This window comes from Parambassis ranga, chromosome 13, assembly GCF_900634625.1.
Source record: "Parambassis ranga chromosome 13, fParRan2.1, whole genome shotgun sequence".
NCBI classification, from domain to species: domain Eukaryota; kingdom Metazoa; phylum Chordata; class Actinopteri; family Ambassidae; genus Parambassis; species Parambassis ranga.
The window spans coordinates 22,054,274-22,069,573 of NC_041033.1; the positions used below are offsets into that span (position 1 = coordinate 22,054,274).

At 46.0% G+C, this 15,300-nt stretch overlaps 3 protein-coding genes, 1 long non-coding RNA gene and 1 other non-coding gene across 7 annotated transcripts in view; 4 read left to right on the forward strand and 1 right to left on the reverse strand.

The window, feature by feature from the left end:
* Nucleotides 1–939: 939 nt before the first annotated feature.
* LOC114444601 (scavenger receptor cysteine-rich type 1 protein M130-like) overlaps nt 940–15,300 on the forward strand; it is a 902,860-nt gene continuing 888,499 nt past the window's right edge. The window contains exons 1-5 of the mRNA XM_028419317.1: nt 940–1,055; nt 1,213–1,245; nt 1,331–1,540; nt 2,016–2,321; nt 3,026–3,331. Coding sequence (XP_028275118.1) covers nt 974–1,055; nt 1,213–1,245; nt 1,331–1,540; nt 2,016–2,321; nt 3,026–3,331 — 937 coding nt within the window. The 5' untranslated portion in view covers nt 940–973. The remainder of the gene's footprint in view (nt 1,056–1,212; nt 1,246–1,330; nt 1,541–2,015; nt 2,322–3,025; nt 3,332–15,300) is intronic.
* Nucleotides 4,225–5,357, forward strand: LOC114444632 (scavenger receptor cysteine-rich type 1 protein M130-like). Its single transcript, XM_028419362.1, has 2 exons — nt 4,225–4,731; nt 4,811–5,357. Exons 1-2 carry the CDS (start codon nt 4,398–4,400, stop codon nt 5,170–5,172), a joined length of 696 nt encoding a protein of 231 aa, XP_028275163.1. The 5' UTR covers nt 4,225–4,397; the 3' UTR covers nt 5,173–5,357.
* LOC114444623 (delta(3,5)-Delta(2,4)-dienoyl-CoA isomerase, mitochondrial-like) lies at nt 7,749–12,444 on the reverse strand. 3 transcript variants are annotated; one of them, XM_028419351.1, is made up of 11 exons: nt 12,265–12,444; nt 12,045–12,110; nt 9,827–9,995; nt 9,567–9,655; nt 9,368–9,492; nt 9,238–9,286; nt 9,102–9,166; nt 8,701–8,771; nt 8,564–8,635; nt 8,338–8,488; nt 7,960–8,077 (listed from the first exon to the last, which is right to left on the reverse strand). In XM_028419351.1, exons 2-11 carry the CDS (start codon nt 12,079–12,081, stop codon nt 7,973–7,975), a joined length of 933 nt encoding a protein of 310 aa, XP_028275152.1. In that variant the 5' UTR covers nt 12,082–12,110; nt 12,265–12,444; the 3' UTR covers nt 7,960–7,972. The 3 variants fall into 3 exon arrangements, with proteins under 3 accessions (XP_028275151.1, XP_028275152.1, XP_028275153.1); XM_028419350.1 differs by lacking the exon at nt 12,265–12,444 and having other exon boundaries at nt 7,749–8,077; nt 12,045–12,258; XM_028419352.1 differs by lacking the exon at nt 12,045–12,110.
* On the forward strand, nt 13,210–13,400 carry LOC114445551 (U2 spliceosomal RNA). The gene has a single exon (XR_003671662.1). It is a non-coding gene; the product is annotated as a U2 spliceosomal RNA (small nuclear RNA).
* Nucleotides 13,602–14,843, forward strand: LOC114444644 (uncharacterized). The gene is made up of 3 exons (XR_003671570.1): nt 13,602–14,259; nt 14,404–14,489; nt 14,554–14,843. It is a non-coding gene; the product is annotated as an uncharacterized LOC114444644 (long non-coding RNA).

Genomic DNA, 15,300 nt, shown 5'->3' on the forward strand with positions numbered 1-15,300 from the left:
GTCTGATTGTAAAGGTTCTGTGTATCTTGAGGGTCGGTCTTCATCACTCGCAGTTGTTCAGTTAAGGTTAATCGAGGCTGATGAGTTGAATCACTTCATCACTAGAAAGCTGTAAATGTAACTTAGTAGTCAGCAAAGTAAGCACTTATCAGTCAGGACCACTTTTTATTTTGAAGTAATTCTGAAATCTAACACCTGTGCCTGACACTAGGGGTTAGTGCATATTTATTAAAGGCTAATAGAATAGAATAGAATAGAATAGAATAGAATAGAATAGAAAATACTTTATTCATCCAATTTCACTATTGCAGCAGCAAAATACAGGCACTCAAGCAAACTTAAAAACTAAAAATATCTAACGTTACAAATTAAACAGTATAAACATTATTTACAGCAAGATAAAAAATAAAACATAGGTGCAGAAGCAAAAATGTGCAAATTGTAATGCAGGTATACATATAAGTCTAAACCGGATTGTGCAATTTGGTGTGAAATGATATGATCTACAAGAACAACAGTGTGCAGTTTGAAGTTAAAAACCTAAACCTTGTGTAAAACCTGTCCTTACAGCAGTGAGTCTGTGTTATCTCTGGCACAGAGAGGAGGTGTTGTACAGTCTTACAGCATGAGGCAGGAAAGATTTCCTGTAGCGTTCTGTGACAGTGAAGCTGTCTGAGCCTTTTGGAAAAGGTGCTCCGTTGTCTGTCCAGTACAGGGAGGAGAGGGTGGTCGGGGTGATCCATGATGGATCACAGTTTGTTCAGTGTCCTCCTCTCCACCACTGCTTCAAATGTCTCTTGTCTGCAGCCAATGACAGAGCCGGCCTTCCTGATCAGTTTGTTCAGTCTGTTGGTGTCAGAAGGACTGAGCTGTGAGAGTGCTGCTATCAGCAAATCAGAGTTCAAATAAAGTGCAGAGCAGTGAGGGCTGGACCTGACTGCTGCTCTGATAAAGACATGAGCAGAGACGGCACATGAGGAAGACAGTGTGGAGGACGCACAGAGTGGACATGGGTCACAGAGCGCTGCTGCTGCTTCTGCCTCTCTGGAGCTCAGGTAGGACTCTGCTCCATGATGGACGTCTTTCTAATCAACTGTGTGATTGACACAATTGATTTTGATTATAGGATGTGTATACAGGTGACAATAACCAAGGAAAACAACAAATTTAAATTGACAATGTGTAATGTTCCTTCTCTGATCTCCTCCTCAGGGCTCTGTGCTGACGACACACACAGTCCAACAGGTAAACAGAGGAACACATGACAGCAGCAGAAGTGTTGTTGTAGAATTCACTTCATGTGTTGGTCCTTTGTGCTTCTGTTGAACAGAGACTGATAAGGTCAGGTTGGTGGGAGGAGCCAGCCGCTGCACTGGTGTTCTGGAGGTAAAGAAAGATGGAGAGTGGAGAGCAAAGGAAGATCCTAACTTCTATCGCATGACAGCAGCAGCTGCAGTGTGCAGCCAGCTGGACTGTGGCTCTGTTGTTTCTGTACAAGAAGCACAGAGTCCACCCGGCAGAGCACAGATCCACTGTTCAGGTCAGTGTCTCTAACTTTGTCAGCTAACCAGAAGGTTTCACTGGCAGGGGGTTGGTCTTTGAAGCAGCAGGAGGCCTCAAAGCTTCACAAGGCTTCATCCACCCATCGCCAATAAAAACCCTTTAAATGCACCAATGTGCTGAACCTTTCTTCCAGCTTTCAGTTCACTGTGCGGCCGTCATCAAAGGGGGACTGTGCTGCCACCTAGTGTCTTTGCTGACTGTACTAAGTTACATTTAAAGCTTTCTAGTGAAGAAGGTGACTCAGCTCATCAGCTGACCTTAACTGAAAAACTGTGAGTGATGAAGATCAACCCTCAAGACACACAGAAATCTGACACCTGTGCCTGACACTAGGTGGCAGTGTCCTCTTCTCAGCTACAGATGTTAGTGTGTCTAGTTCAGCACCCACTACCGAACCAGTTAAAATGAAAATGGACCACATGTTCTGTCTGTCTGTCCTTCTGCATCCACAGACTCTGTCAGACTGGTTGAAGGGACTAACATGTGTTCAGGCAGACTGGAGGTGAAGTCTGACCAGTCCTGGTCCTCAGTGTGTGAAGATGACTTTAACCTGCAGAATGCAGAGGTGGTCTGCAGGGAGCTCGGCTGTGGGGCTCCTTCGGTCTTCAAAGGGGGACTCTATGGAGCAGCACAGGCTCCAGTGTGGATGAGGAGGTTCCAGTGTGGAGGCCATGAGTCTGCTCTGCTGGACTGTGGAAGCTCACAGTCCACCGAGAACAGCTGCTCAGCTGGAAAAGCTGTTGGACTCACCTGCTCAGGTACAGCTGCAGCTTTTATTTCAGGTTCTGAACTTCTCCTCTGTTTCAATCACTTTCACTAATCAATCACTTTGATCAGATCATGTCAATGTCCGCCTGGTGGGAGGAGCTAACCGCTGCTCTGGTACACTTGAGCTGAAACACAATGGAGAGTGGAGGGAAGTGGACATCTTGTACTCTGAGTGGACCCTGAAGGCAGCAGCTGTGATATGTGGACAGCTGGACTGTGGCTCCCCAATTTCAACGTCAGAGAAAGTTTATTACTCAGAAACACCTGTGTGGTTGATCAGAACTTCCTGTGTTCAGTCCGAAGCTTCCATTAAAGAATGTGTCCTTCGTGGTCATAGTGCCTCCTCCATCTTGAACATCACCTGCTCAGGTAGAACCAGCTGTTTCTGACAATAAGTACCAGGCTAAAAGGGATGAGGGGACACATTTGTTTTGCTGCTGGATGTAGTGATGACGTTTATATTTAACCAGGGAAAGAAGTGCACAGTTCTATCACAGAGGACATGTTTGTTGGGAGGCAGTTAAAGGGAGTCATTTCTTTATCAGCACTGTGGTAAAAGGTTTAACACTCCTTTAGAAGAATTTAAAAAGAGCTTCCAAACAAGCTGCCATGTTGGTACTGAATTGAAAGTGTTTGTCAGAGTCAGACAGGAAGAGGTCACATGTTCTGTCTGTCTGTCCTTCTGCATCCACAGACTCTGTCAGACTGGTTGAAGGGACTAACGTGTGTTCAGGCAGACTGGAGGTGAAGTCTGACCAGTCCTGGTCCTCAGTGTGTGAAGATGACTTTAACCTGCAGAATGCAGAGGTGGTCTGCAGGGAGCTCGGCTGTGGGGCTCCTTCGGTCCTCCAGGCGGCGCTGTATGGAGAAGTGGAGCCCCTGGTGTGGTCCAAAGAGTTCCAGTGTGGAGGCCATGAGTCTGCTCTCCTGGACTGTGGAAGCTCACAGTCCACAGAGAACAGCTGCTCAGCTGGAAAAGCTGTTGGACTCACCTGCTCAGGTACAGCTGCAGCTTTCACTTCAGGTTCTGAACTTCTCCTCTGTTTCAATCACTTTCACTAATCAATCACTTTGATCAGATCCTGATGATGTCCGCTTGGTGGGAGGAGCTAACCGCTGCTCTGGTACACTAGAGGTGAAACACAATGGAGAGTGGAAGGAAGTGAATTCCAGATACACCGACTGGACCCTGAAGGCAGCAGCTGTAGTGTGTGGACGGCTGAACTGTGGCTCTGTAGTTTCATCAACAGTCAGATCTTCTGCACCACGACCTGTGTGGACCATCTTTGCTTCCTGCATTCAGAATGAATCTATCATCAAGGAGTGTGTTCTGTGGACCTCTGGGAGGTCCTCCAGCCTGGAAATCTCCTGCTCAGGTAAGTCCATGAATGTCTCTTATGGTAAAGTGATGTTACTGTGTTCCATTGTCCACAGTTGATGACATCACACTGACCTGTAACACTCTCCACAGACTGCACCTTGATGATGCTGGTTCATGTGTTGATTTAAATTTGAATCTTATTTGTATAGCGTCTTTTAGATGGGAGGGGAGGTGGTGAGGCTGTGCAGTGGATCATGTTGGATAAGATACGGGTGGCTGCTCCTCCTCCTCGGCCTGGGCCTCAAAGAATACAATAGCTGAAATGAGTGGAGGGGGTTGATTTGTTCAGACTAACATGCTCCTCACAACAATCAATCAATTCGATCAATGACCACATTATTTATTAACAGTGATTTAGACAAACAAGTTCTGATATTTAACCATCCACGTCTGACAGGTGTTTGGTTGTAACTGTGTGGTAATGTTTACTTTGTGCTGTGAGCTTGATAAGGAAAGACGGGGAGCAGACACTGTTATGTTAGTGTGTGTTTACATTTTTAATGGAGGGCAGCAGAGACAGCGGAGAAGCAGGTATAACTGTGACCCTGCCTCCTGGACTTGACCCTGGATCGTCACAGGGTTTGGCGACTAAAACATCAGCCAAATGGGGCTCTTATTGTCTCCACCCGATCTCCACAACACACCTTCCTGACTCGTACACATCACACTAGCTCCTGCTGCAGTGATGTCTGTCTGTCCTTCTGCATCCACAGACTCTGTCAGACTGGTTGAAGGGACTAACGTGTGTTCAGGCAGACTGGAGGTGAAGTCTGACCAGTCCTGGTCCTCAGTGTGTGAAGATGACTTTAACCTGCAGAATGCAGAGGTGGTCTGCAGGGAGCTCGGCTGTGGGGCTCCTTCGGTCTTCAAAGGGGGACTCTATGGAGCAGCAGAGGCTCCAGTGTGGATGAGGAGGTTCCAGTGTGGAGGTCATGAGTCTGCTCTGCTGGACTGTGGAAGCTCACAGTCCACAGAGAACAGCTGCTCAGCTGGAAAAGCTGTTGGACTCACCTGCTCAGGTACAGCTGCAGCTTTCATTTCAGGTTCTGAACTTCTCTTCTGTTTCAGTCACTTTCACTAATCAATCACTTTGATCAGATCATGGCAATGTCCGCCTGGTGGGAGGAGCTAACCGCTGCTCTGGTAGACTAGAGCTGAAACACAATGGAGAGTGGAGGGAAGTGGAGGGCAAATACTTTGACTGGACCCTGAAGGCAGCAGCTGTAATATGTCGACTGTTGGACTGTGGCTCCCCAATTTCATCAGCACTGAAGAAAAATATCATGGTTAAACCTTTATGGGGGATCAGACCTTCATGCATCGAGTCTAAAGCTACAATGAGGGAATGTGTAGAAGAAAACAGTGTGTCGTCTTCAACCCAGAACCTCACCTGCTCAGGTAAGTCCATGAATGTCTCTCATGGTAAAGTGATGTTACTGTGTTCCATTGTCCACAGTTGATGACATCACACTGACCTGTAACACTCTCCACAGACTGCACCTTGATGCTGGCTAGCAGCAGCAGATGCTGGTTGTCTTACTGTCTCCCACCTGTCCTCCAACTTTTTACAACCCAGTTATGAAAATGGACCACATGTTCTGTCTGTCTGTCCTTCTGCATCCACAGACTCTGTCAGACTGGTTGAAGGGACTAACATGTGTTCAGGCAGACTGGAGGTGAAGTCTGACCAGTCCTGGTCCTCAGTGTGTGACGATGACTTTAACCTGCAGAATGCAGAGGTGGTCTGCAGGGAGCTCGGCTGTGGGGCTCCTTCTGTCCTCCAGGGGGCGCTGTATGGAGCTGTGGAGCCCCTGGTGTGGTCCACAGAGTTCCAGTGTGAAGGCAACGAGTCTGCTCTCCTGGACTGTGCCAGAACCAGCTCAGCTAGAAGCAGCTGCTCAGCTGGAAAAGCTGTTGGACTCACCTGCTCAGGTTGAGGAGGAGCTGCAGCTTTGAGACAGTTTACTGGTCGACTTCCTCTCATCATTATTTCCATGTTTCTCCTCAGACAATATCAGGCTGGTGGGAGAGAACAGTCGCTGCGCCGGTGAACTGGAGGTGAACATGTACAGAGAGTGGAGACCTGTGGGTGTTGTTGGTGATGAAAGGAGCTCTGCAGCTGCAGCATGTGTGCAGCTCGGTTGTGGTTCTGCTGTGTCAGCAAGTCAAACAGAAGGTTCTTCAAGCAGATCTCTGTGGGGGATCAGCTCCTCCTGTGTCCGGCCAGCATCTGTACTCAAGGAGTGTGTACTGATGAATGTAGAGATAACAAACAGTCCTAGTCTCACAGTGATCTGTTCAGGTGATCCTCTCACTCTGTGTGTGTCTCAGTGTCTTCTGTCTGCTTCCTCTTGTATGAATGCATGGATCTTCTACGTTCCACTTCACACAGTCCTTCAGCATCGACACACACGGCAGCTTTGACTCAACACATCCTTTCATTTCTCTGCTAGTTTGGCTAATCTTCTCCTCTCTGTTCACAGAGCTGCTCGCTCGCCCAAACATCTCCCTCTCTTACTCCACTGACGGGGTCTCCCAGGCCGAGCAGCAGGGCTTTTGGGTGCTCATTGGCTCCACCTTCGGCATCATGTGCTCCGTCGAAGCGCAGTACCAAGGAGGTTCCTTCCAGCTGATGTTCACGTCCTCCAACACAGCACAGAACTACACCCTGCCAGCTGTCAATCACTCCGCCCTCTTCCTGGTCTCTGCTGCAGACCACACCCACCGAGGAACCTACACCTGTGTTTATCACAACCACGTTTGGTCCCGTGACTTCTCCTCTGTGAGCCAGCCGCGCTCTCTGGCCGTCTTAGGTAACTTCATAGAGTCCAGCAGGAGCTGTGACGGCCACAGGATAGTTTCAGTGCTGAAGGAAATGACTGTGACAGCACATGACCACATCACGTGTCTCCATCTGTTTCAGCCCCTCTGACAGAGCTGATCATCAGGGTCACTGTGGTCCTGCTGGCTATGACGTCCTCCATCACTGCCATCTGCTGCTACTATAAGGTACTGCACGTGTTGTGTCTGATGTGTTCAGTTGAAGGAGAAACGTCATTTCTCATTGACTTCATCAGCCCCTGCTGCTCATCTTTGTTTTGATCACTATCAAATCACTATTACTACTTATGGACTGATGATATATATAGATATCCATTATAATATAATCACTGTTTCATCTTGCTGTCATGTTTGCTCTGTACTGTATCGTGTTTGCTGCATGTTTGCTCCTCTCTCTCTCTCTCTCTCTCTCTCCTTCATCCTCTCTGTCCTGTCTCCCTCTTCTTCTCCTCCTCTACCCGGCCGACTGGCAGCAGGAAGGTTCCTCCTTAAGAGACGGGTCCTGCTCAAGGTTTCTTCCTCTTAAAGGGAGTTTTTCCTTGCCACAGTGCTCTTCAGGGGGTTCAGGCTCTGGGTCTCAAGCTCTGGGTTTCTGTGAAGTGCTTTGAGACAACTTCTGATTGTAAAATGTGCTATATGAATAAAACTGACCTGAACTGAATTTCAGTGATTATAAGACGTGTTTGCTGCCGTATCTTTCAGCCGAAGCAGAGCTGAAGGCTGGAGGAAAGAGTTGGACCTCCAGACCTTTTTGACCCTGAAGAGGACCTGAACCCCCCTGAGTGTGTCTGCTGAGCTCCAGGACGCCATGACATCACCGTTAGTGTTCCAGGTGCAGCTCAGCTCTCATATTTCTCATGATTCATGGAACGTGTGTGTTGTTCCTTCACACAGTTGTTGTACATCATGTAAATACTGACAGCAGATGGAGATGAGCCCTCTGATGAGTCCATTTTAATTTGATTTCTAATTGCTGTATTTCTTTTGATTCTCTTGTAGCGCTTAAATACTCGGTGCTTTATGAATACAATGCATTATTATCATTGATAATCATAATAAAGAGTTTTGCAGTGGTTGAGTGAGTGAGTCCTGTTCTTATAGAGTGTGTCAGCTGCTCCTCTCTGGTCACACCTGTTACAGAATATAGTTTTATCAATAAAGGGCAGAAATAACATTAAACACTATTCAGAATGGGTCAAATCAAATGTTCTTTTAATGAAACATTCATGATCATTTACACATGTACAAAAAAGGCAGTTAATGTATTTTTAGAGATGACAGACTGGAGATCATTGATGACGTGAGCTCATAAAGTCTGATGACATGAAAGCTTTTAGTTTTGGTGTTACAGAGCAGACAGAGCAGCTCCCGTGTTTCCTACAGAAAGGCCACAGCAGAGGTTTTTGGTCTCTGTGATGTTTAAAGTTTGGAGAACTCGACCACTTTGAGACTCTTCTTCTCCATGGTGGCCTGAGCTGATTTCATCACATCTTGAGTCTGAAGCATGCTCATGTTCCACGTAGCCTGGAAAAGAGACAGAAGAGAGATTGGACCTGAAAGAAGCCAGATTCTTCTGGACGACGTAGATTTCTGTGCTGTAACAGTGAATAATCAGGGTCGATCAAACTGAAACATTCTGCTCCTGAACAGACGTCAGAAATGTAGACGTTAACCCTACGTCCTCCGGGACTTCATTTTTAGGCACAAAGTTTGCTGCTGGGCCAATCTTGACCAGAACAGTGGAGGCAAGCTTAGGGCTATGTTCTGGATGTGTGTGTTCTCACCATGTAGTTCAGTCCCTCGGCCACGCTGTGGTCTCTGGAGTAGATGAGGTTGACTTTGGTACCCTGCACGGCCACCGGGCTGCGCCCTGCGATCTCCCCGGCCATCTCCAGAGCTACAGCCATCATGGCCTCCTTATCTGCAAACACTCGACTGTAGAAGAAAAGAAAAATACATGGGTTCACTTCATGACCAACACCAGCAGCTATCAGCTGGTGACGTGTTTACCTGACCAGGCCGCTGCTCTTGGCTTCATCAGCGTACATCTTCCTGGCAGTCAGAGCCAGCTCGTTCACAAGACTAAAAATAGTTACATTAGAAAAAGAAAAGAGTTTTTAAGTGTCTGCATGTGGATTCTGGAGTACCTGCGGCTGCCAATGACTTTAGGAAGTCTTTGGAGAGTTCCAACATCTGCTGCAAGTCCAATATCGACTTCCTAAAGAGCAGAAACAGATTAGAATATCATGGTCTCTTATCAGACGTCAAAGTCAAGTGTAAAACTCCTTTTATGTTAAAGATGCATCCTCCCTGGTCTCTCCTTCAACTAATGTTTTAATATTAATAATCATCATAAAGAGTTAGTGCTAAGAGTCAAAAATACACTCAACTATCTGCTAAATAAATCAAGTGAATGGTCTGGAATATGGCTCACTGTTTTATAAGGAGCTCCAAACACAAAGGCAGAAAACAATCACAAACTACTGACGAGAGCCTTCATCAGAGGAAGACACTGATTGGATGTACTGATAAAACGAGGCGGTCGTACCTTCACCTGGAACCAGGCGTCCTGGGTGCACAGGCGAATGTCACAGGCTGTGATCAGATCAACACCTGCAACCGAGAACCACATCCACAGTGAGCTATACAACCACCAACACACAGTACTGCAAGAGCAGGCGCACCTCCTCCGATGCAGGCTCCGTGAACAGCCACCACGACGGGCTTCGGACACTACGAGAACAACACAACCATGTTTAATTTCCACATACATCGTCACGCCTGCAGTGTTTTCACCCGGTGAGCAGCTCTGACCCGCTCGATGACAGAGAACGTCTCCTGGTACTTGGTGATGGTTTTTCTGAGGTTCCAGGAGACTCTGGCAGCGTCGTCACCTTCTGGCTGGAGGATGTCACCGGCCATGTCCATCAGGTCAAGACCTGAACAGCGGCTCAGTGTAAAACATACAGCTCCACCGCAATGATACCACACATGTGATCAGCTGTGGACCCACCAGCTGTGAAGACCCTCCCTGCTCCAGAAACCACTACCACTCTGCAGTCTGGGTCCCCGGAGATCTCATCAAAGCACTCCACCATCTCACTGTGAGGAAAACACAGAAACCTTCAATCCATGTGTATTTTAATCCCCTAATCCTGCTGCAGGATCAGGATTATCTTATGTACAATAAACACAATAATGTTTGCCAGTCGTGAGGATGAATTGGGAGACAGAATGAAAGAAAGAGCTTTGGGAATTTAAACGGATTCTTGCCTCCAGAAAGCTTTGTTCATGGCGTTCAGTTTGTCCGGCCGGTGCAGCTCTACATGTGTGATGAACTGTGCAGGGCGGCTGATGGCCAGAGCGGTGTAGGGAGAGGTGGGACCCCCTGAGGACGACATGGCCCTTATCACAGCCAGTGTGGGGCGCTGCAGTCCTCTGTCTGAGAGAGAGGAGAAAACCACAAACATGTAACAACCACATGAAGTCCACCAGTATGGCAAGCCATTCATATCACATTTCCGCCATACTTTAAACGGCGTTCGCCAGTACTTTAAACGGCGTTTTTTTACGTCATACGCCGCAGAAAACTTTTTCCCCTGTGCAGACGTTACGCCCACAAAATGACGTCATTTTTTGTCATTTTTCACGACGTACGCCGTACGGCGTTTTCTAATATTCTAATGATCTCCGCCCCATAACTTGCAAAACGTGGTGTGTCCTTCAGGATAGTGTGTCAAATAAAGCTGGATCCATACTCCGCGAGACAAAGAGCGGAGAACGCGCTCCACGGGTGGTAAGAGATAAAAAAAAAGGTCTTTTCCACATGGAGGTACCATACTCCGCGAGACGTGTGTGCGCTCACTGTAGCGCACGTCAGACACCAAACAGGAACAACATCACACACAGCCCACCTCCAGTGTTTGCGAACAGAGGAAGGTACAGCAGCTGACATTATGGATTTTGCAGCTTTGTTAAAGGAGATGGACGAGGAGACGAATATGCACACGGCGTTTTGCCTTTGCAAATCTGTCGCGCAGGTAGCGCCACTTTTTGCGACACACACTCTCTTCTGTGCAAAGTATCGTTGCTATCTCCTTCCAGGAGTTGTTGCCTCAGCAAGCTTCTCCTCAAAAACATCCATTGTTGAATTAATTAAATCTGTTGAATCAGCGCTGTTTATACACCTACCTATATACCTGGAGAGGCTCTTGCGCTTCTCCACATTCATCACGCCCACAATAAATTCCGACCAATCACAGCATGGTTGCCGCACAGCCTTGAAAGACAAAGTTCGGCCGGACCCTGTGCACAAGAGTGCGGAACAGCGGGCGGTCAGAGACAAAAAATGACGTCATTTTGTGGGCGTAACGTCTGCACAGGGGAAAAAGTTCTTTGTCTCACGGAGTATGGATCCAGCTTAACATGGAAATCAATCCAATCTGATTTAAAAAGTCAGTAAACATACGTTCTTTTCTCTGTGGTTTAAGTGTGTAAGACAAGAAGAAGAAGTAAGAAGAAAGGTGAACAAATGCTATTGTAAACAAAATTCAGTTTATTTCTTTCATGAAACATGATGGCTGTGCATTATCCAGGCTTATATATACAGTCTTCTAGATCCAGACCGAAGCGATCCTTTTTGGCACAGGAGATCTGTGATGAATTAGTGTGGTCTAACCTTCTTCTCTGCTGATAGGCTGACAAAGAGTAAACTGCAGTGGCTGAGCAAGTTATGGGGCGGAGATCATTAGAATATTAGAAAACGCCGTGTGGCGTTATGAGTGGCCGTTTGGAAAACGCTGTACGGCGTATGACGTGAAAACGGCGTTTTCTGCGGCGTACGACGTAAAAAACGCCGTTTAAAGTATGGCGGAAATGTGATATGAATGGCTTGCCATACACCAGGTCCACAAACAGCAGAGCGGCTTCAGCTTCACACTGATGAGAAACATCGGATCATTGTTCGGTCCACAGTGATTTAAAGAACAGAGAAGTAACTGAAAAACTGTGAAATCAGCGCTGTACTTCCAGCACTGCCTGATCCTCACAATCAATCAATACGTCGTGAACTGTTTATATTTGTAGCTCACAGCTGTTCAAGTAAGTAACATATTGTAGGGCTCTTGTTAGAAACAAATCATATGACCTTCATTCTATCTATCTATCTATCTATCTATCTATCTATCTATCTATCTATCTATCTATCTATCATAGATGGATCTATACATCTGATTGGTTACAGTCTCAGTGTGACGTAAAATAAATATAAGGCCAGAAGGTAACCGGTCTTAGGTGAACCTGGTCCAGTGAACTTTCACCTACATATTCCTGCATCGCTCCACTGTGTCTCAAAGTTGACTGAGTCGTTGTTTATACACTAACTAGTGTAACTCGTGTATCTACAGACACTTCACAAACATCATTTCTTTCATACATTTTACTACATTTTCTTCAATAACAAACAAACCGCTGAGGAAACACGGACACTTACATTTGTTGATAGCTGACCTGACAACCGCAGACAACATGGCGCTTTGACCGCTGCACAGTCCTGCCTCTTTAAGTGATCAAATATAATCAATAAGCTGCTGCAAACAGACAGAATTGATCCAGCTCTGCTGCTGCTGCTGCTTCTGGAGCTCACTGCTAACTGTGAGCTAGCTTACGAGCTGCAGCTAGCTAACGCTAACAGTCATCGACAGCTGACTTACCAAGCGTCTGTGCTGGTTAACTGTTTCACCTCCAGCCAACATAAACAATGCGGAAATACAACACGGCTGTTTTTACTGAATTATACAACTATACTATAGTAAAGCGGACTTTAACCTCTCACAAACTAACTTCAAAACAAAAGGTCGACGGTGGCCGCTGAGGCTCAAACTCAGAAAATGACAAAATCAAAAGGCAACGATGACGGTGGATCATTGTGATTAATGAAGAAAATAAATCAGTGATGCAGGAAAGAGCTTTTATTTTTGGAAAAGAACCAGTTCCATAGTGTATATGATTTAAATTGTGAAAACGGGATCAGCTTTATTTATGAAATGTGTTTAGTTGCTTTATTAATCAAGAACTATTAATTCACCTGTCAGTGTTTTCAAATAGAAACATACTTATTTCCTTATTTATTAGTAAATAATTGGTGGAGACGTCACGTCGGCCCGAGTATTTTCTGTTTCGTTGGTTTTCTGCTTCTTTAATGCAGTCTGAGCACTACGCTGCAGTTCACCCAGTTCTCCGGCAGAGGGCGGTAGAGCACGTGTTTCAGAGCATTACAGATTAAACTTTATTTCCTTCCACCAGAAAAAAACTTTATGAAATAATTCACATGTTCTTCACTGTGTGTGTCTGATGGTATTAAAGCATTTTATTTCACCGAGAGAGACGTTCAGCTTGTGATTTCTGACTTCAATACAATTAGCTTTTTATTGATTGGACCGCAGGCTGTCACATGACCCGGAAGCGCCACCGAGGTGTTTAGATCCAAACTTATATTTTCGTGGAAATAAAACACTAAACCGCTTAAATACTTACATGTAGTGTGTTGTTGGAAGAGTTTTGTTCTCGTGGAGTTTTATCATCGACACAAACATTTAAACCGTAGGTGAGACTGAAGGTCTGCAGGATGACCCCTTTCTTCTTCGTTGGTGGAAGTTATCGCTTCTCGGCCTTTTGGCTAAGATCAAGTGTAGTATCTGTTCTTATCAGTTTAATATCTGATACGTCCCCTACCCGGGGACCATATATTAAATTGATTTTTGGATCAGGGAGATGGAATAGGGGCTTGCTCCGTCCACTCCACGCATCGACCTGGTATTGCAGTACTTCCAGGAACGGTGCACCCCCTCTGCCTGTTCAATATCAAGCTGGTGACTGTCTCTGGTGGAGCTGTGGTTCATTAATGTGTGAGAAATAAAACGTGAACGTTATTAAACTTGCTGCTGGAACTACTTCTACAGTGGCTGGCTCCAAGATTCCAAGATGGCGACCGGGAAATAAGCAAAATAGTGGCTTCATAGCAGTGGTTCACAAACCAATGGGTGACGTCACGATGGCTACGTCCATCTTTTCCAGCTCATTTATATAAATTGATCCGTCTTTGGCGTCAATAAATCAAACCTGTGTTTTGTTTGGTTTGTGGTTGTTACCACGCCACACCGCGGGGGGGCAGTGGTGTGTTTTGATGCAGGGTCACATCATAATCAAGCATCAAGTGAGCGCAGGTGTGACCGCGAGGTGTCGCTGAAAGGACGTTTTGTCAACACGAGCAGTGAACTCCACCACAAGACAAACAGGTCTGTGCGTGTTATCGCATCGTTTCAGTCCGTTCAGTCTAACGTTTGGTCGCAGCACTCGTATCTTTAGCTAAGCTAACTCGAGTCAGTTCACGTAGTCAGCGCAGCCTCGAGGAAAGATGCTAAAGCTAGCATGAGTAGCATAGCTCCTCCTCCACCATAACCCTGACCTCAACCACGTGTGTGGCGCAGCAGCAGAGGTTACACCGGCTGAACCACGATGTTCTGCTGTAATGTTGATGACATGCTAATAGTTTATTTTTTAACCCTCTTATTATTAACGGTGGACTCTAGGCTAGTCTTTGCTAACCTGCTAATCTGAGCCTCCAACGAAGCTGCTGAAAAACAGATGTGGGAGAAAAGGCCAGTGAGATGTTGCTGTTTCATTCAAACCAAACACACCTGGTGCAGGTACGTGTTTATTTTAAAGCTAAACAAACATTTTTCACTCATGGTTGTAGAGTTTATTGGACCCAGGAGTGACAGCTCAGGATTGTTGATAGATGTTCAAGTCTGCTGGAGGTCAGCATTGTGATGTGATGTCTTTACTGACAGGAAGACACAGAGGACACGCAGCACTGACCCACATCAGCAGTGTTCAAAGGAAGATGTTCCAGAAACATTTTACTGACAAGGAGCCAGTGAGTATTTTGACCTGGAACAAATCAGTGATATTTCATTTGTTACAAGTATGACTCTGTTTAGGTGGTGAAAGCTGTCCTGGGGATGGTGGCTGGAGGAAGCCTACACCTGCACAGACATGGAGCCCGGTCAGAGGAGGACATCACCCCCCAGTCCTGTTCCCAGGAGAGGCTGAAGCACCATGTGTTCCACAGTGGAGCCTGGTCAGGAGCTCTGGTTCTGTGGGACGACACCAACTGATAAACTGCCTCAACAACCGCTGTCAGCAGCTGTTTGGAGACTGTAGAGCAGAAGGTCTGGTCCTGTTTGAAGGCCTTCTTGCTTCTGGATGCCGTCCTGCCTCTCAGGCCTCGGTCTGTGTGAGTATGTCTGCTGAAATGTTTGTTTTTTTCAGCAGAGAACTGTTGATTTCATGACTGTCAAGAGCCCTGTTTGTTTTTAAATGTAAGAATTATACTTCAGTAGTTTAATCAATTGATATTCAATCACTGAGCATCTGTTTCTCTGAAGGCTTTAATAAGCAAGAAACAGAAGAACACTTCAACAAAGATGAATCATAAAAATACATTGTTTAAATTATTTATAGGAACAAACAAGGTCAACAATAATGGATTATGTACAGCTATTAGTTACATATTTTTATTTTATTTGTTTACATCTGATGACTCCAGTGTGTCAATCACAGAGGGGAAGTTCATAGCTGTTAAACTGTTTCATCCAGACATCATTTTCATGGGGCAGACACCTTGTTTTTGTATTTTGTTTAATGCTCCGGGGTTGGTTGGCCACAGATTTTACAGAGTCTTTGTA

Coding starts and splice junctions, on each gene's coding strand:
- LOC114444632 (XM_028419362.1), top strand. CDS start 4,398: ATGTCTGTCTGTCCTTCTGCATCCACAGACTCTGTCAGACTGGTTGAA. Junction 4,732..4,810: donor TGTTGGACTCACCTGCTCAG/GTACAGCTGCAG, acceptor CACTTTGATCAG/ATCATGGCAATGTCCGCCTG.
- LOC114444623 (XM_028419350.1), bottom strand. CDS start 12,081: ATGTTGTCTGCGGTTGTCAGGTCAGCTATCAACAAAT. Junction 9,493..9,566: donor AGGGAGGGTCTTCACAGCTG/GTGGGTCCACAG, acceptor GCCGCTGTTCAG/GTCTTGACCTGATGGACATG. Junction 9,167..9,237: donor CGGAGCCTGCATCGGAGGAG/GTGCGCCTGCTC, acceptor TCTCGGTTGCAG/GTGTTGATCTGATCACAGCC.